This window comes from Monodelphis domestica, chromosome 1 (genome assembly GCF_027887165.1).
Source record: "Monodelphis domestica isolate mMonDom1 chromosome 1, mMonDom1.pri, whole genome shotgun sequence".
Lineage (NCBI taxonomy): Eukaryota > Metazoa > Chordata > Mammalia > Didelphimorphia > Didelphidae > Monodelphis > Monodelphis domestica.
This window is the reverse complement of record NC_077227.1, coordinates 496,313,992-496,334,829: the sequence shown is the minus strand read 5'-3', so window position 1 is coordinate 496,334,829 and position 20,838 is coordinate 496,313,992. Positions and strand designations below refer to the sequence as shown.

General features: G+C 37.0%; 1 protein-coding gene across 4 annotated transcripts; it reads right to left on the bottom strand.

Moving 5' to 3' along the window:
- Nucleotides 1–7,817: 7,817 nt before the first annotated feature.
- On the bottom strand, nt 7,818–15,666 carry CBLN4 (cerebellin 4 precursor). 4 transcript variants are annotated; one of them, XM_056812929.1, is made up of 5 exons: nt 14,639–15,666; nt 13,982–14,344; nt 10,906–11,022; nt 9,015–9,150; nt 7,818–8,923 (listed from the first exon to the last, which is right to left on the bottom strand). In XM_056812929.1, exons 1-5 carry the CDS (start codon nt 14,717–14,719, stop codon nt 8,892–8,894), a joined length of 729 nt encoding a protein of 242 aa, XP_056668907.1. In that variant the 5' UTR covers nt 14,720–15,666; the 3' UTR covers nt 7,818–8,891. The 4 variants fall into 4 exon arrangements, with proteins under 4 accessions (XP_056668907.1, XP_007475754.2, XP_016284127.2 ...); XM_007475692.3 differs by having other exon boundaries at nt 7,818–9,150; XM_016428641.2 differs by having other exon boundaries at nt 13,982–15,077.
- Nucleotides 15,667–20,838: the final 5,172 nt, after the last annotated feature.

Genomic DNA, 20,838 nt, shown 5'->3' with positions numbered 1-20,838 from the left:
CTTGAAAAAAAAGCATGAAGTCATGAGAGCATGGGGTATATAATGGACACAGAAGTCAGAACAGTATGTTTTAATCACAGAGAACATAAAAGAGTATTGAACAATCAACCAAGTATTTTTAAGTGCCTACAATGTACCAAGCACTGAGGATTAAACAACAGCAAATAAACAATATCTGTCTTTAAGGAGTTTATATATTATATGAGGGGAGAAAAAAACAAACTAGACTTTATATGCCAGGTTAAGGAGTTTGAGGTTTTTTTTTTTTTTAATAAAAAAGGAAATCATTGCATATTTTTAGCAGAGCAGTGACACCAACAATACTCTTCTCTACAATGCCTTTGTTGTCTCATTGTACCAATTAGGTCAATTGATTCAAGATCTCAATTTCTGAAGTCAAGCCTTGGGCTCAGCTTCTTTCTAAGATCCCAAGAGATCTGTTTGATTTACTCAAAATGTGGAATGTTTTCCTCCTTGGAGGAAGTACAATGTCAAGCCACTAGCCAGGCTTTTCTAATAAATCCAACCCAAAGGGACTGAGTCCTAGTTCTAATGCAGCACTATCCATGGTTCATTAAGCAACACAAATGAAGGACAAGCTGGTCGAGATTTTTGTGCAATGATATAGTTTTGCCTGAAAAGACCCTGGACAGAGCTCTAGATTCAATTCTTGACTTGGGCCAGAATCAAGGTTTCTCTATCTCATGATTGGTCAGATCTAGATGAAGTTTTAGCAATTAATATTATTTCCCTCCTCTTTGAATTACAAGATCCCTGACTCTCTGTTCCAGACTCTCTGCACTAAATATGGCCATAGGGGAAACCTTAGAAAGTGACATTTAGGACACACCTATCACTAATCTTGTGACATAGGGCCATCACTTCCCAGTAGTGTACTTGGTATACTTTGGCTTAATTGGAGCCTAAAACCCCAACTCAGAGTACAGACTAATACAAGACTCTCCCAGAACACATACAACTCAAGAGAACACAGACAAAGACACATAGATATCTCAAACAATCAAATTTCCCCAAGCTTCACTATGCTATCCCATCTCAACTGTTTTTGTCCTCTTACCCACACAATTGAATCTCTATAGTATAATGGGTTAGCCTAGATAACCACTAAGAGTTTTAGGTTCTCCCTACCTGTAGGCAGACTCCAAACTCAAGACTGATTCCTTCCTGAAGTTTACTGGCAATGGCTACTTCTGCCTTGCCCAAAAGATAAGCAAAGCTATTTCTGCTTGATTTCATCATATCAAGATGAGGAAAAAATTAGCCTCACTATTTGCTCAGTTTATTCTCAAAATATAAAACCTTACTGGATAACTTTGCATACTTTGGCATAGTATCTCTTGGATTTAATGTCTTGTAACATGTTAATAGGTGTCCCATTTTATAGTGATGTAGAAAGTAGCTGTGACTGAATTTAGCATTTTAATGCCATATTTTTTTTAATTATACATATGTGTGTGTATATATATATAAAATAAAGTAAAAATGAAGTTATTTCAAAAAATACTTATGCCTAGTTATGCATTCCCAAAGAGCGTGGGGAACTTGGAAGAAAATGTCCCCATGCAGCATAAAGTAAAAGGGAGATTAGTCAATTTTCTGGTGCGTCGGATCCATGCAGACAGCCAAGCCAGGTAATTCAGGTCAAAAATTCCACTCTGAGTCCTGAATTATTCAGATTGGCTATCTATGGTGTTCAAACAGGATAACTATGCAATCTCAAGATTGTGCCCACACAGCACAAAATAAGGGGGAGACTGAGCAACTATATGGAAATAGGATAGTTCAGACCCTAGAGTGTGCATTCTGACCTGAATTTTTTAGTGTAACTGTCTACATTGCTCAAAGTAGATGGACACTTGTCCAATCACTACTCTACCTTGTGTTGATATGATCTAGGATATGCTTACACAAAAATATCAGGTTGTCCTTCACTATTCACCTGACCTCGAAACATCCATAAACCTAACTCATTCTAATAACCCTCCATCTTTTTTCAGCCTAATGTCCTCACCAGTCTCACAATGCCCACCTCACTAACACTTTCCCTGCATCCTAATCCCTCAGTTTTGTATCCCATCTACCTCCCCACTGTGGATCTATTAAATAAAACCATGCAGGGGCTTACCAATATAGCAAGTCATTTTAACTTTACAGTCTTCTGTTCTCTGCACGAGGAAAAAATGTGCAAAGAGCCATATGACACCAATCGATTTCTCAACATTCTCCCCTCTACATATTGATTTTACATTGACATTGAAGCTGAAAGAGGCCAAAAAAGAGAGAGGAGGGAACCTATACCTAGAGAGAGCTATAACTATCTTCCCTCTGGCCCCACCCCCGGATCTGAATTTAGATAGGTCGTGTTCCTCCCTACCCAAGCTCCCCATAGTAGCTAGAAAGAGACCAGTTTACCTTTATGTAACTTTCAGCCTTCCAAAACTCACTGGTGTTTTTGCCATCATCATTCCTATGCATTATCTTTCCAACTTTAGGAAAGGACATGTTAACTGGGTTTTATTTTTCACTGCTAACCCTCAAGCAAATAAAAGCTGCCTTAGCTCAGCACCTAAGACAATGTGTTTTCTCAATGAAAATGTCACCATCTGGACAAAAAACATTGTTGAGAAATGTTCTTGCTCTTAAATAAATTACAAATCCACTGACTGATTTCCCAGGTTTTTCTAACTCTGAGGGCCTTCTGTATAACCAACAGAAAAGCTCAAAAGATGGTTCTTTTAGCAGTCAAACAAAGTGTCCTTAGAATCAAATGGCATTGTTCAGAAGATGATTGAACAAGTGTCACCATAAGAGAATCATCAGAATGCCTGAAGCAATGTGTATTCATATCAGTATCCCAGATCTCATGCTGCCAATGTAAGTCTCTTCACCTAAAGAGCTTACAATTTTCAGTTATTCCTCATTGTATATGGGTGACCCACCTTTGGTTTCATCCTGTATAAATGTTGCCTGTATTTTTCTCTCTTTCTCTGCAAGGCTCACAGCTGGCATAGATATAGGTGTGTGATCCTCTAAGGTGAGCTGTACCTTTCGTTCACACATGTCACTAGCTTGGGGTATACTCCAGAGCACACTTACTTCTGCTAAAGCTTCTGCCACATTGACATTGGTTAGCTGGGTTCAAAAAGGAAACATACTGTAAGTTAGGTTCAGCTGGACACACAGTTCCCCAAAATGAAAGATGTCACTGCAGGTACTTGTAGAAGGGGTTCAGGGTCAGGTTCTGAAGTTAGCCGTCTTTGATTCTGGCTAGATAAGAGATGTTTTTTCCCAGGAATTCTATAGACAGACAAGGCCTCTTTTAGGCATGAGAATGTTTCAAAGGGTAGAGCTATGCTAGAAATAAAAAGGAGGTCTATTTAGAAGATGGTTTTTTTAAACTAGATACAATAACCAAAAATATTTTGAGTAATAACATGCTTTCATTTCTGTAGCTCTGAATGGAAACATGGGCCAAAATCAGCTTAAGCTTCCCACGTCCCCAACATTCTCTGCTTTCCAGTGTCAGTTGGAATGTGTTTCATTACTCAATCTCTGCCTAATGCTGATTGTGCTCATGACATCTTGCCACCTTCAGGGATTGATTCAAAAGTATTTTATGAAATTGTATCTTAGTTTCATAAGATTTATAGTTGGAAGGAATCTTGAAGGCCATCTAGTCAAATCTCTTATTTTCTTGATGAAATATTATGCCTAGACTTCACCTATCCTTAAATAAAACCTTACTTGATGCTATCACTCCTTTAAGCCATTAACCAATGGCTCTATATCTTTTCACAAATAATGTCAAGGAAAAAAGAACGCCCTTCCTTTTTCTCTTTACACCTTCTTTTGATCTTATGAGAAGCTATGAATTCAACTGTTATTATGATGTAGAGACTATTTACCCAGCCTTCTTCTCTCACATGAGCTCTACTCTAATATTGCCAACTGTCTGCTGGTCATCCCCAAGTAGCTATCTCATAGAATCTTAAACTCATTGTTTCCAAATTTGAATTACTTTTCTTTCTCTTTATATTCATTACCTCTCCCTATAACATTAATATATCTGCTGACAGAATCACTATTTTCAACCATGTTCTTAAGCTAAGAAGCATCTGTGACTCTTCACTTTCGTTAATTACCTCTCCCCATTCAATTAGTTTTCAAGTCTTTTTTATTCTACTTAATCAAAATTTTTCACATCCATCTCTTCTCTATTCATATGATCACTAGCCTCATTTAAATCTTTATCACCTCTTACCTCTATTATTTTAATAGCTTTCCAAATGGTATCCCTACATTCAGCCTTCCCTCTTTCCATTCCATACTTCACACAGTCTACAAATTGATATTTCAAAAGAACACATCACCCTTCTGCTCAACAACTTTCAGTAACTCCCTATTGCTTCTGAAATAAAATGTAAACTACTTTATAGGATTTAAAGCCCTTCACAATCTGGCACCAGACTATTTTTCCAGACTATTTATGCATTACTCTCCCACTCTTATCAAACTGACCTAAGTAAAATACCCAATAAACAACTTTCTAATTTCTACCATTTCACAAGGACTTTCCATTATGCCTAACATGCTCTCCTTCACTTCTTTCTCTTGGAAATCCTAGATTTCTTCAAGACTCAATACTACTCACTACCTTCAAAAGGCCTCTTATGATTCCTCCAATTATTAGAGCTCCCTTATTGCTGTGCATATGTCATATTTATTTAACTATAAATATGTTGAACTCTACATGCACATGAAGACACCCCTGTACAATGTCAACTATTTCAAAGCAGAGACATTCATTTTGTATTTGGATTCCTAGCACCTAGCACACAGAAGATGTTCCCAACTTATTAGTTGATTGATCAATTCAAACCTGACATTTAAATAATAAGGAAACTGATACTCAAAGAGAACTTATATAAGGCCACATGTGTTAAGAAGCTAAGAAAAGATTTGGGCCAAATTTTCTGACTCTGAGTCCAGTTATTTTCTACATTAATGTGATACTAAGTCTCAAAACATATTCCCTAGAATTGCATCATTCACCATTCAGAAGTTGGAACACATTATTAGAACCTCCAGAATTTTTGGCAAAAGTCCTAGCTCCAGTTAGCTCCAAAGAGGTATGTTTAAAAATACTTATTCTCAACTCCATCACTAAGTAATACATCCATTGAAGTAGTTACTGACCAAATAATACTGGCCTAAAGAAATAAATGTCATAATCCAAGGTTGTAATAGCTGAAAATGGAGAGATGAGAAGTGGGTATGCTATGTCAACTCTGAAAATAACTATTGACCAATGTATCTGGGATCTAATAAAAGCAGTTATTTCAGACTAAGGAGAATCAAGATTCATTTTGTCTCTCCTTTGAGTTCTTATATGTTTTAGATCTAAGTATATCTGCTAATCAATGAATCAAAGAGCAGTAGGAGAGGATATAAGGAGTAAGGAAAGGATCAAGATTATATAATTATATGGAAACAAGGCTAAGACAATCATGGGGCTCAATTAGAAGATAGGCAGACTCAGAAGTTTATAAAAACACTATTCAAGGAAAAAATATGTATATAATGAGGAGAATGGAAACTGACCAACCAGGTACCATTCTTTAGAAGATGCCCAGAGTTCTCTGACAGTGGCATATACACATAGATGTTTGAGCAACCTACATTTGGAAATGCAAGATAAAAGGAGAGGCATATTCTTTTGTGGTTTAGTGTAAAGCTGGGTATACTTTAAATCTTAATGATGAAAAGCCTTTACTGATGACTTAGTTGGATCTAAGAGTACATGCAAAAACCACCAACAGAAGACTTATTTTCTTTTCTTTAGTGGTAAGGAACAAAAGAATTGCTGTGCTCTAAGTTTCTGAACTGAAATATTTTGAAAAGTTGTTGACTTGAAAGCTTAGAACATTGCTTTCTTTTCCTCCATTTTCCAAAGGCTACCCATAATTTAGCTACATTGAATGGAAACACTTTTTTGCCCCACATCACAGTTTTAGAGCTGAAAAGCATCATAAAAATCACTTAGTCCAGCCCTTTAATTTTACAGATGAGAAAACTAAGATCCAGAGAGATGTGATTTGCTCAGGGTCACACAATGAATAAGAGGCAGAGATTAGACTAGAAGCAGTCCTTGACAATTCTTTCTCCATAACTCTAATTCAAGTGTGCCATTATGCTCTACCTCTTTTATTCTATTTAAATTTTTCCTTTCTCTCTTATTTCCTTTCTTGTACTATGAAAACTCATTCTCCTCCATTTTCTATGTTCTCTCTTCCTACATTCACACTAATGCAACTTCACATTTGCAATGATTGGAGAAGACTTTATTGTGAACCCCCCATTCAAGACTTATATCAATACTTGTGCAAATCTAAAATTCTATTATTCTTTCATTATTCCTTTGAGAGGGACACTTTCCCATGTTGAAATTCAGGTCTTCAAAATACAATCTCAATCAAAATGGGCTTTATCTTGAAAGTTTTAAATGTATCTATATGCAGTCATTTTGATATAAACACCTTACATATCAGAGTCCTGGCAATTGAAATGATTTTCCCCTTTTCTTCCACAGTGGCTCAATTAAAGAGAAACAGCAAGTAATTTAGAACAAAAACCTCAAAGGTAATCAGGACAGCTTTGATATTTATATGTCCTTATTTTAGTGACCACATTCATGGATATATCATAGTTGAGATGGCTACTAATTATTCCCAAAGTAATATGGTATCATGGAAAGAGTGAGGTCAGGGTTATTACACATTATAACTATGTACACATGGACAAAGTTGCTTAACTTGTCTGGGACTTAGTTTTATCATCTAAAAAAAGGAATAACAATACTTATGTTACCCACTTTGTGGTTTTTATGACAAAATTTTTTTCCTTGAAGTGCTATATAAATCTGAATTGTTAATTGTAGCTATTTTGCCCAAAGTAATGAACAGCATGTTCTATCAAATAAGATTAAAAAATAAAGGTGCAGATTTTGAATACAGAAAGCCTTATGAATATCATGATTCTAAGTAAATGTCATTAAATTTACATAGTATCCTACTCAAAGGATGTGCTATATGGGGCCTCAATACTGGCATTGGCTTCTCTAAAACATTCCTTTTGGTTTCAAGCCTATAAGTATACTCTGATTCTCTAGAGATTTCAGTAATATAAATTCAGAGGACCATGGAGATTTTAGGGAAATTCAAAATCATCTAGTCCAAGCCCTTGATATTACAGATGAGTGAGCATAGGCCCAAAAATGTCAAATGATTTACCCAAGGTCACACAACCAATTAGTTATAAAACTGACATAAGAATCCAGACTTCCAGATACCCAATTCAATGCTATTCTTACTACATATGATGCTTCTTATAAGGATATCAATCTCATATTAAACAACAAAAGTAGCAACAACACAGGATCATGTTAGCATCTTCACTGTGATAAGGCCTGAATGCATTTCTGTTATTCAGTTGTTTCATGTTCAGAAATGTCTAGAATTTTGCTCAGCATCACTCATCCCTGTACTCATCATTAGCATGACAGGCTGGAGATTTTCTTTTCCCCTTCCACTTGATAAATCTTTCTGAAAGAATTATGTTCTGAGTTCATTGATTATCTTTCTATAAGCTGCACCACTCTGGGACTTGTCCAGATTGAATGAAATAAATACTCCTTAGGACAATATCCCAAAATTCAAGAGGTCTGACTTTAGCAGTAACCATATTCAGAAAGAAATATAATACAAGTCTCCAAAACCCAAGGGTCAAAAACATCCAGCTAACATATATTGACCTTTATTCTGTGAATGGTGACATCATAAATAAATGTATGAACTCATATGACCTGTACAAAAGACAAAGAGATATTGCACCAAGTTTAGATATGGGATATTTAGATTTAATATTAGCTAAACAGATGATCTACAAGTATATACAATTTGAGGAGTTAAGGCAAAACCAGATTATACCTAGAACACAACTGAAGGCTTGAAAAATAGACATAATTAAAAACAAGGGGATCTCATCTCCTGCTAATAAAGTGGTTGGGTCTAAGGAAAAAATCCCTTAGGTTTTTAATAAAGTGGTTATTATCAATCACGTTAATTAAAGTTGAACAATAAAGTATACAATTTCCTGCAGAGGAGCGTAATTTTGCCAAGGTTTATGAATTGATCACTCAGAACATGGGTAAGCAATTTTTTTCCTTTGTCAGACTTATGATCTATTCTTGCTATTAGAAAATATAACTTGGAAAATATGAATCTTTCATGTATACAATTAAAATACAACTATGATGCATCCCCTTCCCTCCCCTTAGGGCTGTCATGTTTGTGATCACTGATTAAGGGTACATCTATGGGTCAGCCATCCAATATGCTACACGTAGAGAAGACACAAGACCAGTCATTGAATAACAATTGCCAGTTATCTCAGGAGAACAAAATGAAGTTTAAAAAAGAAAGAAAGAAAGAAAAACAAATAGAACCAATAGCTCAATAAACAGTTCTTTGGCAGCAAGACACGAATTCTTGATTGAAGTCGGAATGCAAATAGTCCTAATTTATAGACCTGGTTGCCAGTCCTTTTAAAACCATGAAATTCCACACCTCCAATGACTCTGGCAAGTCCAGTCAATGAAATTCTGAATAAATCTTGCAAGCAGCTTCTGACTGTTAACATTAAGCATAGATATGGATTGTCTGCTTAACATCTCAGTCCAAATATACTTAAACACACAAAAATTCTGTGAAACTTCATACTGGTTCAGATAGGCCCAGAAGCCTTAAAGAGAATCCATATTCACCCATGAGAAATCAATAAGAAACATCAATCCAATGACGATAAAATGATCTTCAAATAACAGAGGGAATTGGCTGCTCCACACCTGGATGAATGTCACAGAGAAATCAGACTTTATAGGGGGAACACCAGAAAGCCAGAAAACGTAGAATACTGCCATCCTCCAACCAGATTACCTTTCTCCAGTTTCAGATAAACCTTATCCTCTTTATCTAGGTAGAGTAGGACTCCATTAGTAGCAGCTTCACGTGTAACATCCTTGTCTCCAGCAAATGCCGAAATTACTGGCTTTCCATTTAGCATCAGATTAACCTACAAGAAGAAAATCACTGCAAAGCTCTAGTTAAAGGAGAAATATCTACAGGGGATTATAAATGACATCAATGGGATGAAGGATTGGGCAAAAGAACCAATGTTTGAAAAACATATCACTCTCCTTTCAAGTTAAGGAACTGTATTTACTAGACTAAGGTTGTTTGCCAAGTTCGTGTTTTATTCCTCTGCAAGGAATTTTCTAAAAAGTCAAAAGACAAATAGCATCTATCCAGAGTAGGCTAGATACAGGAAGTGGGACCTCACTATGACACCTTCATTAGAGATTTACCACTTCTGTTCAACCCCAATTTTTTGGCAATAAAGGAAATATATGGCTTCCTACTATGTCACTACCACCCTAGTGACCTGATGAATCCAGCTGCTATGAGTCTGTCAAAACATTAAGAGGTTAAACTACAACAGGGATATGCTTAGCTTTGAAAAAAATGCTTTCTGAGGGTGTGCCATGTGTAATTCCTCCCACTCTCATCCTACTCCCTGCTAGATTTGCAACAATTTAAAATTATTTGAAATAATTAATATTAATTAATTATGATAGAAACCACTGCAGATTTTAATGAATGGCTCATAACAAATTGCTAGCTTCAGATTTTGTCTATACATTCTCCTTCTACTATATTTCAATACTGCATTAAGCACTCACATCCAAATGAAACTTAGAATTGTGAGATATAGGGATGTCAGGTTCTTTCAGCCCTGAAAGGCTGTACCTGCATCCAGCACTCATTGTCCTAAAGGTAAGAGTATGTTAAAGAAAGAAAATTTAGAGCACTGACAGATCGGTTGGTTTAGAGCTGTAAGTTGTTCCTTCATCTCCACGGACACATTATAGAATATAAATCTAGGCAACTTAGTCATGTTTTTATCATTTTTCATTTATTATGAAGATAGATAAGTTTTTTAAAAACAACTTACTTCAAAAATGTGCAATTTTGTGATTTAGGCATTTGCATATGCAAGTATAGTTGAGATTTCATGGTCCTTGACTTAAAGGCAATGAGGTTTGTTTGTTTGTTTTTTATGTTAAGTACTACAATAATAGTATTATTATAGGGAAATCCAAATGGTCTGGCTTTCCTTGTCCTTCCTAATAATTTTTGAGTATCAAAATGATTAAACATAAACTGTGGAGATGGAGGCATTTAAACTTCTTTAACATACCCTAAAAGTTAAATCATTTTTCATATATTTATTAGCAGCAATTAATGGAAATATGGTTCAAGCAAGATAATGTATGTAAAGCATTTAGCAATTCTTATTGCTCCATATAATGTTAGCTACTATTTTTATTACTATTATTATTATATTTGCTTATTTCAAACTTAAATAAGTCTGTTAATCTTAAAATTGTCTCATTTCAAGTTCAGTGATGTTTTAATGAACTAATTAACTTTAAAGGTGACATCCATTTAGAATATAAAAGATTTTCTACTAGGATTCACTCCATTAAATATGACTAAACCATCTCTCTTCAGAGTTATAATTTAAATAACTTTTTATCTCTATGTCCATTGTAAAATTGTCTCATTTAATGATATAAGGAACAAGCTTGGCATCAAGACATTATTTCTAAATAAATGCAAAGCTAACCATTTTATTTGAAACAACAAAAGAGTGCATTTTGGTTCCCATATTTCTATCACAATTTTGGTCCAAGACCATATAGAAATTAAGTCCAACTGTTGAATGGTTGTTTGGGGGAAGAATTTTTTATTTTTTAAAAAAACATACCTGGATTGTTTGACTCTGATAGACTTTGATTACGTGAAAACTGAAACTGTAAATTCCTTTCCTTGGTGCTACAAAGACAGACTCCAAAGTGAAAAAATTTCCCACATTTACTAGGATCTATAAACAAAAATACACAATAGTAATTAATATAAGCATTCTCTCTTTCAACACATACATACAAAAAAAAAAGGCAAGCATGGGAGATGGGGTGTAGAGACTCATTGACTAGTGATTACTGTCTTTAAAATATCCAGTTGCCTTTTATTATCATTTAAATGACTTGGAAAATGTATCTATTTGTAGAAATGTTCTGCTTTTTAAAATGGTATAAGTAAAACTGTAACTGCAGTATAGAAGCAACTAAAGTTCCAACAATGCTCAATTGGCTCAGAAATACCCAGGGAACATTTGAGGGCCTACTTATGTTAGCTTTATGTTGAATAAGTCAGATATAAGACAACTGCCATGCATTTACATTACTACCCCCCTAAAAGTCATTGATATATCCAGAAATGACGTTCCCAAGTCAACCAATGAGCATCCATGGAATATCTGCAGTCATTCCTAGAAACATTGTAGAGAGATGAGGGCATCCCTCCTTTTGGTGACATAATTCATAATACTGGACAGCTGACAAATTGAATGGTCAGAATAACTTGATCACTTAAAAGGATCTACCTACCCTCTGTCTAGCTTTCTTGTTCATTTGTCATTCCTTTGACATACAGACCTCAGGTTTTAGTAGAGGCTTATGTTTTTGAAGATGCCAAGAAAGGGTAGACAGAAGATAATATGAGAAACAGGCTGTGTCCACGGTTTTGCATCACTGACACAGCTATCTAATCTTTATTCAAAGTTCAAAGGTCATTTCATAAGGAGCATATTGCCCAAGGATGAAGCATGATAAAAACTTCACTCCAGAAATTGAAGTGGAATTTTATTGGCTATTGTAGCAAAGCCAGTAATACCAGATTTCAATAAGTGCATTGTTAATCTAAATATAGAGAGGGATATAAAAATATCACTTAGTTTGTGTTTGAGTGTGTGTGAGAATAGTCAGGATTTCTACATTCTTCCCTAAGATAAAAATTCAAGAAAATGATTTGTTCCTGTAAAGACACTTTTCTCACATATAAACTTCATATTCCTCATATCTTGTCTAACACACACCTTAAATAGTCTATTTTTTAGTATATCCATACTTATCCAGTTTAACCTTCTACAAGCTGTCCCAGTAATATAATAGCATAGATCATTCACAGACTGATATAGTGGTGTTTGCCCAGATGAACAAATTCTGATCCCAATATAATATTTTAATTTAGCCTAAGATCCTATCATGTCTCAGACAAACACTAAGATTGCTGTCCTCTGACTTGATGATCAATGGACTTTTGAGAAAAAAAATCACTGACTGTTAATCATCTTAAACAGAGGGTTCTTAAAGATGTTTTTTGGAGCACATTTAAAATAATTTGAAGTGCTTAGTCGCATCTTTGTGATTTTAGTGCAAGTCGCACAACTCATTAGCGATAATGGAAATTGCTGATTAGTGTTGACTACACAGAATGGCTGATGTTGACTCTACATTATAATTAGAGCATCTATCTTAACTATATTTATAACTGAATGTAGCTTGTTGTAGCCAAGATCTATCACTCTCTGCACAGAAGAGAAAACCTTTCCTCTTCTAATTGACAGAAAGGTCACTGGAAAGGAACAGAAGGTACTGAAGCTGTTTCAAATGGCCATTGCATTCTAGCATTAATTAATTCATTCTGAAATCCTGGGTTGTTTTATTCTTTATTACCTTGGGGCTGGAAAAAATGCACCCAAGTCCAAAAGGTCACCTGAACTATAAAAATAAATTTGTGCTATTTTAACTTCCTTCTTCCTATCCCACCCCACCCTTATGGTGTAGGGGTAGATTCTATGCTTGATGTCAGATGCTAAATCGGTTTCTTATAAGGAATTCAATAATTCATATAAATGTCACTTAATTTCTTCCCCTTTGCTTTTCTGAATATCATTTCAACTAGATTTCTGCCTGGATATATGAGAGCATATTCATATGGGTATATTTACATATATGCGCATGCATATACATACTTATGTGTGTATATATGTCTTTCTACATAGGAGTGACTGACCAGTTGGTGAGGTTGTAGAATATGAATGTGTTCAATGCTATTATGTTGACAGCCCAAGTCTTTCCTCCCTTTCCCCCCCTACCAGCTACTGCTGAAGCAATGCTGAAGTCTCTGGGAGTTCCTTTGGATCACAAACCCACAGGGACAGTCAGCCAGGCTAAATAGCAGTGGTTGGTTGCACTAGTCCCAGTAAGCCTCTCTCTTTCCCACAATTTGTAAGGCTAGAGGCTCAGTGATACTTTTGCCTTAGTAGATAGAGGATAGAAAGATCTGCTTTCCTCCGTGTTTCCCAGGGGGCCTCAGTAAAGCTGCTGGCATCCTTTTCTTCTGCTCCACAACTTTTCACAAAGTGCTAGAAAAGGCACCAAGTTCTACTTGGGCTGCAGCAGCAAGAGAATTTAGAACTCCAGTATCTTTTGTCGTAAAGGAAAGGAAGTGGGAGAGTGCTAGTCTGCAAGTCTAGGAGACCCTGCCAGGCAAAGGCACAACTTCTTGGGTCTATCAAATATTTATCAAACCTTCTAGAAGGTTCAAGAACACAGGAATCATGACACATAAATCGGAGAAGGGAGGAAGGAGAAATGTGGGTCTCCGGAAGATAAAAGGAAAGCCCCCTGGACTGAAAGGCCCCTCAGCTTCCATGACCTGTTGCCATCAAACTCGTCCTGAGATCTCTTTCCCCTTTTCTCTACCGCCAACCGACCCTGCTTTTTGGGAAAGACCGGGAAGGAACAGGTGGAGCTTGCCTGGAAGCTCTTGACATTACACCGTTCTAGGAAGCCGGGTGGGGAACCCTCTCCATTAGGTCTAAACCATTTCTACCCTTTTATTCTTTCCAAGTAGGTTTGACATTGCTAGGCTCAGATCTAGGCAGCTATGGTTATGTCAAGCTCCCTGAAGATGCCCACCCCGGACCCAGCTCTGACCTGATCGAAGTAAATAATGCGTGTCTTGTTGCTCATCTCTGATGGTTCGTGGTTGGTGCTCCTTACGGCTGAAAAAGCAACCTTGGAGTTGGCTGCCCGGACTGAGATCCCCAAGGGAGACGAGGAAGAGCCCTTGGCGTCTGTAGCCGGATTGGAGTCGCATACCACCAAACACTTTCCCTCCAGGACTATGGGCTCAGTGTCGTTCTGCGCCCACACAGGAAGCCCAGGCAGAGTCAGTGCTAGGAGAACCGCTGGGACCATGGACAGCGCCTGGCTCCCCGAGCCCATCCTGAGCGACCTCCGCTGCAGCCGGCAGGCGCTCCCCTGCGTTGGCTCACTACCTTCCCGGACCCGGGAGCTCTGAAACCAACCAAAAGCAAGAGCAGACGCGGGAGCCTGAATAGCAGTGGCAGTATCAGCAGCAGCAGCAGCAGCGGCAGCAGCGTAGCACACACTTCCACCAATTCTGTGGTTTAAAGTCAAAGTCTTCCCTCTAGCTCTCTCGCTCCCTCTGTTACCTTTGTCCTTTAAGGAGCTCATGCAGAACCCCTACCCACCCTCCTCCCCCAAATATTCAACCCTTTCTGGTTCCCCCGCACCCACCCTTTTCAACCCTCGGTATCCAAAATGTCTCCCCCGAAAAAATATTCTTACCCCAAACCCAAACACCCCAAGGTGTGTTATTGATGATGAAGGAAGACGTGAAAAAGAGAAATCAGGAAGAAACAAAAACATATGATTCTCCCATCATTTCTTCCATCAGATGCTCCTGGCTGGCTTTGTTGAAGTCTGGCTGAATCGAGATATGGACTACAGAAGTGGAAATTGCCCCCTCGCCTATCCAGATCCTGAGTCTGATATCATGGCCAGGGCTTTCGCAATTCCTAGTTTCTCTTCGCCACAAATTCCCCAAAGCCTTATGTCATACCAACACAGCCCAACTATCCGCTCCCTGAGTAGACAGAGGCAGCGAATGGATTACTACAGGACCTGCTTCTGGAATTCAGGGTGTGTGTATGTGTCTGTGTGTGTGTGTGTGTCTGTGTCTGTGTGTCTGTGTGTCTGTGTATGTGTCTGTGTCTGGTGTATTCCTCTCTCCTTCAATGCCTTGACACAACTTTCTCCCCACCCGGAACAAAACAACAACAAAAAAAAGTTGTAGAAATATACACACACGTTAATTATAGGAAAGATATGAGTTTGAGTTCACTTATTGATAATCAGGTCTCAGCTTCAGAGTAACTGAACAAACCTGGAAAACCCTCACACTCTAGATTAATATGAACCTAATGTACCAACATCAAATAAAACCTGCCTATTTTTGTTAACTTAAGGACCCCGCTCTCCGTCTTTGAGGAGTATGCTTGGTCTCAGGTTGTGTGCTTGTGTGCGTGTGTGTGTGTGTGTGTGTGTGTGTGCAAGCCCGCACCTGCCTGTATATACAGATGCCTATAAGTCTATACTTTCCCCCAAAAGCCCGCTCCCTGTTGCACAAAACCCTAGACCCTTCCTCTTGATTTTCTGCAGCTAGTAAACGTGCCTAGTGCTTCTCTCGCCTCTCCCGCAAAGGCGACTCCAGTGTGCGCAAGAATTGGGGGTTGCCCTAGAAGTATATCCCTGACAGCCCCATCTATAAAGATGAATCTGCCTTGGCACCACGCTGCCCAGTGGTCCAGGAGGGGAACGCCTAGCTCTGGAACAGCGCCCAGCGCAACCGTTTGTTCCTAGGAATCCCTCCCGCCAGGCAAACCAAGGCTGCAGAAACCCAAAAAGATCCCTGCAGGGACAAGGTCGCTAACGCAGTGCAATGTTATCCCCAGGGAATATGCCCTTCGATTTCCTCATTTGGGGAAGTACTACTTTGACTCTCGTCCCAAGGGAAGAGGGCAAAAATGGAGAATTAGTTCAGCTTTATTAGCAAAGTAAAGGTTCTTGGGTTTGTTTGTATGAGGTGGGTTTTTTTTGTTTGTTTGTTTGTTTTTTCATTTTTCTAAACTCCACTGTGTAAAAGCAGAAGACGGTATTCTTTCTAATAGATCAGCCAAGTTTCTCTCTCTCTCTCTTTCTGTGTGTGTGTCTGTCTCTCTCTTACACACGCACACACACATGCACACACACACACAATTAATATTAAACCTCTACTGCCTCTTCCTTACCTACCTGGATTAAAATTGTGATGTAAGAACCCTTCACTGCCCTAACGATACCCTTTAGATCTGTTCCCTGAGTTCCCTCTGAGAAGTTTTCTAAAATTCAGAAGTGAATATGATTTTAGCGATCATCATTTTACAGATAAAAAATGGAGGCAGAGAAAAAGTAACAAATTAGGAAAATGTCAGCTAAAATATTGGAATCCAAGTATTGTAATTCCTAATCCACAATTCCTTTCCCTATAGTCAGATAACTTTTCCTGGGTCTTCCTCACCTCCCCTTAATCAAGTTTCTGCTCTGAGCAGGGAGGTATGAAAAATTAATTTACATTAAGGTATAAATGAATAATTGGTGATTCAATTCAATTCAAAAGCCATTCATCAAGTGGCAACTATATGTAAAGCACTATATATATATATATATATATAATATACATATATGAGATACAAGGATTTAAGAAAAAACTACAATCCTTGCACCCCAAAAAACTTGCAATTAACCAAGATGATAGTCATGAACACAAATATAATCCAAGGTCAAATATATGGAGCATAGGAAAGAGTCAGACAAAATAGAACATAATCAGAAAAAGGAAAAAAATGTGAAGGAAAACAGCTGAACAGTTCCAGGTTTCAAACTGTATTAAAAAGTAATAATCATAGAAGCAAACAAGTTGTGTTGTTGTGTGTTGTTGCTGCTGTTCAATAATTTTTCACTTGTGTTCTGTTGTTGCTCAGTCATTTTTTCGAAGTTTTCTTGTCAAGGATACTAGAATGGTTTTCATTTCCTTCTCTGGCTAAGAAAGAGAGTGGTGGATCAGTGGAATAGATTAGGTATATGTATATGATCATAGTAATTTAGTTTTTTGATAAACCCAAAATTCTTAGCTTTGGGGGTAATAATTGAACAGTTGAAAAAATTGCTGGGAAATTTTGAAAGCAGTTTGGCAGAAACTAGGCATAAACCTACATTTCACACCATATACCAAAATATGATCAGAATGGATAGATGATTTAAACCTAAAGGGAAACATCATAAATTAGAGGAGCATGGAAAATATACCTGTCAGATCTATGGAGAAGGGAAGAATTTATGACAAAACAATAGACAGAGTGAATTATGTGAAGGAAATATAAAATTTAATTAGATGAAATTATAAAGGTTTTGTCCAAATAAAACTAATACAGTCAAAATTAGAAGGAAATTAGGAGACTGAGAAAAAATTTACATATCCTCTGATAAATGCCTTATTTCTCAAATATTTAGGGAACTGAGATAATTGTGTAAAAATAAGAGAAATGGTCAAAACATATAGGCAATCAGTTCTCCAAAGAAGAAATGAAAAATCATCAATAGTAATGTGAAAAAATGCTCCAAAATCACTATTGATTAGAGAAACTCAAATGAAAACAACTCTGTGATACCATCTCACTCCTATAAAATTGGTTACCATGACAGAAAAGGAAAATGACAGATGATGGAAGGGATGTGGGAAAACTGGGACACTAATCCATTGTTAGTGGAGTGGTGAGTTTAGTCCAATCATCCTGGAGAACAATTTGGAACTATGCTCAAAGGTCTTAAAACTGTGCGTACTCTTTAATCCAACAATACCACTACTATGTCTATATTCTAAAGAGTTCAAATAAAAAAGAGAAGAGGACATATTTGGACAAAAATATTTGTAGCAGCTCTTTTTATGGTGGCAGAGAATTGGAAATTGAAAGGATGTCCAATAATTAGGGAATGGTTGAATAAGTATATGATTGTGATGAACTACTATTGTACTATAAGAAATTGAATAAAATGATTTATAAAAAACTAGGAAGTTTTATATGAAATGATGCAAACTGAATTGAACAAAACTAGAATAATATTGTATGCCATAATAGCAATATTATAAGAATGATCAACTATTAATACTTAGCTACTCAGATCAAAGATCAAGATAAAAAATGTGATCCACAGTCACAGAAAGAACTACTTAACTCTGGATACAGAATGAAACAAAAATTTTAATTTTTTCCTTTATCTTTGCTTTATTTTGTTTGCATTTTTCTTTTGTTTTGTTTTATTTTTGCAACATGGCTAATAATATAAACCTCACATTTATAATTGAAATCAAATTGCTTGCCTTCTCAAGAAGGGGTGGGGTGAGGTTGGGAAGGAAAGAATTAGAATTTCAATTTTTTTAAACGACTATCAAAAATTTACATGATATTGGTAAAGACTTGATGAAATAATCCAAAATTATTTTATTTTGCTTTTTTTATTTTTTTCATGGTTACATGATTCTTGTTGTCTCCCTCTTCTCCCCCCCAGAGTTTACAAGCAATTTCACTGGATTATACATATATCATTCAAATCCTATTTCTATATTATTTATTTTTGTAATAGAATAATCTAAACAAAAATAATTTTTAATTCAGACAGGAGGAGAATATTTTCAGCTAAGAAGGATCCAGAAAGAAATATGTAAAGACTTCATGTAGAATATGTAAACCAAATTTAGTATTGAAGTAAAAAAAATGCATCATTTTGTCTCCACCCCCAGAAGAATATGCATTTTAATTCCTTTTTTCTAATTGTGAAATAAAAGGCTTCCCTTTTTATGGAATTTCTAACATGGATTTAGAGGAAGATAGATTGATAGGAAGGGAAGAAAATGTGTTAACAGTGTAGTTCTCAGTGCCTCTTAAATCAAGCCATACTATAGTGGAAGGAGCATTGGAAAGGGATTTAGGTGACCTGAATATGTCTTAAAGTCACTATTATCTGCTGTGACCTTCAACAAACATTTAGCCTTCCTAAGCCTTAATTTCCCCCTCTGTAAAATGGGACAACTAGCCTAGATTATGATTTATAATATTCCTCCAAGTTCTAACAATCAATGATTCTATGGCACTACATTGAGAAAGTACCCTTCCTGCCCCCAAACGATCTCCCTCCAATCTTATCTGTTTCCATACCTCTTAATTAAAACAGCCCTTTTCTTAAACTTTCAGAACAGGATTAAAAACTAATCACTACCAATCCACTGTAATTTGTAACACAGGAAGAACTGAACAGAAGCAAGAATAAGGTTTTAGCTGCTGCCAACCTGGCTAGTTTTCTACTAAGCTGACATTTGAAATGCTTAGACTGAGAAATTCACTAACAAATTCAGGTGGGTTGTGTTCTGTATTTTTAACAATTGTGAGATATACAGGTTGAGTTCTATCCTAGAGAGTTTCATTTTGAGCTTTGGAGTAGGGAGGTGAAGGAAAATGTGGAACAAGCCAGGAAAAAAATGATAATTATGCAAAGTAATTTCAACTGGGAAAATGAGTAAGAAATGAATTCGACATTCCATGGAATGCTCTCTTTTAATTGATAAATCTAATGTCTGTGCTAGCAATTTCTAGTTGTATTATCCCATAGGAACCAGGTCTTCAAAAACTAAGAAAAATTAAGATTTTTTACCACTTCTTCCTGTCGAGAAAATATATCTATGGTGGCAAAGATACTACAATCAAAAAGTATTTAACTCTAAGGCCTCACTTTAAAAATAATTAAACAAATTGCATGATAAAAAAAACTCCATACTTCATTTAGCAGTCATAGTTGGAGATCAGTAGTACAGAAATGGAAAATCTAGAAAAAGAAAATGTAAGTGAGACTCACATTTTGCCAAAAATAAGACCCATTGAGCAGCATAATTAGAATTTGCTTTCTAAACCCACAATTATCAACCCAAGCAATATACTATTCTTCACTTTTGCAAATGGCCATGGAGAAAATTGATATGCAGACAATACATAAAGTTAGAAATATGCTTGAAAAGTTCTGGAAGATTGTGGATACCTACTTGGTACCTTAAAGTAGTATATTTTCATCCCATTAGATGAAATCCTACTGTTGATTTCTTGCAGAACCATATTATAAAATCACTTTCAATTTCTTGTTTTGGGCAGAGGTAGGTTTGAGGTAATGCATTCAAACTCTGACCCAGCCTCACATTTAACTAGTACCACATATTTGTAAGATTGCTAGAAAAGGTGGAGTCAAGATGACGGCATAGAGGCAGCAAAAGTTCAGACCTCTGAATACCCTTCCTTACCAATTATAAACTAAATGCTCCTAGGAGACTAAAAATCATACCTAACAACAAGACAAAGGCAAGGAACCCTTCTGCTGGATTCAACTTAAAAGGTATGCCCCCCCCCAAAAAGATTGAATTTGAGAACATTCAGGTTTAAGGGGAAGGAAGAAGGAAGGTCCCAGGATCCCTCCCCTACCTAGAGTGCTAAGCCTCCAGCTGTAGCTGAAACCTTTGGACAGACAAGGTTGCTGTTCTGGAGGGAGTACCTTGTGGGCAAGGCTGTGCCTGACTCAGAGTGTCACCAAAGGTGGTAGGAAAATAGTTGGAGAGGAAGCGCAGAGCACGCAGCCTGTTTACGGCAGTGGAGACACTCCATATTGCCCCCTCTTCCTGAGGTTTTGGCCCCAGAGCACATCCAACTCAACCCAACTGTACTTAATCCCATCAAAGCCTCCAGAGGGCAGGGAAGCTCAAGTTCCCCCACAGACTACACTGAGAGATTTGCTGACTAAGCTCCAAGGGTGAAGGCTGACAGAAAAGCCCCAAACCACAGATCCAACAAAAAAAATGAGAGAAACAAGAACACAGGCAACTGCAGGGAGTAAATACGGGGTAAATCTGA

Excerpts from the sequence above, each read along its gene's own strand:
- CBLN4 (XM_001369040.4), bottom strand. The coding sequence starts at position 14,524 with ATGAGCTCCTTAAAGGACAAAGGTAACAGAGGGAGCGAGAGAGCTAGA. Across the intron at positions 11,023-13,981 it reads GCATTATTTACTTCGATCAG|ATCCTAGTAAATGTGGGAAA; the intron begins GTCAGAGCTGGG and ends TTTTGTTTATAG. Across the intron at positions 9,151-10,905 it reads ATCAGAGTCAAACAATCCAG|GTTAATCTGATGCTAAATGG; the intron begins GTATGTTTTTTT and ends TTCTTCTTGTAG.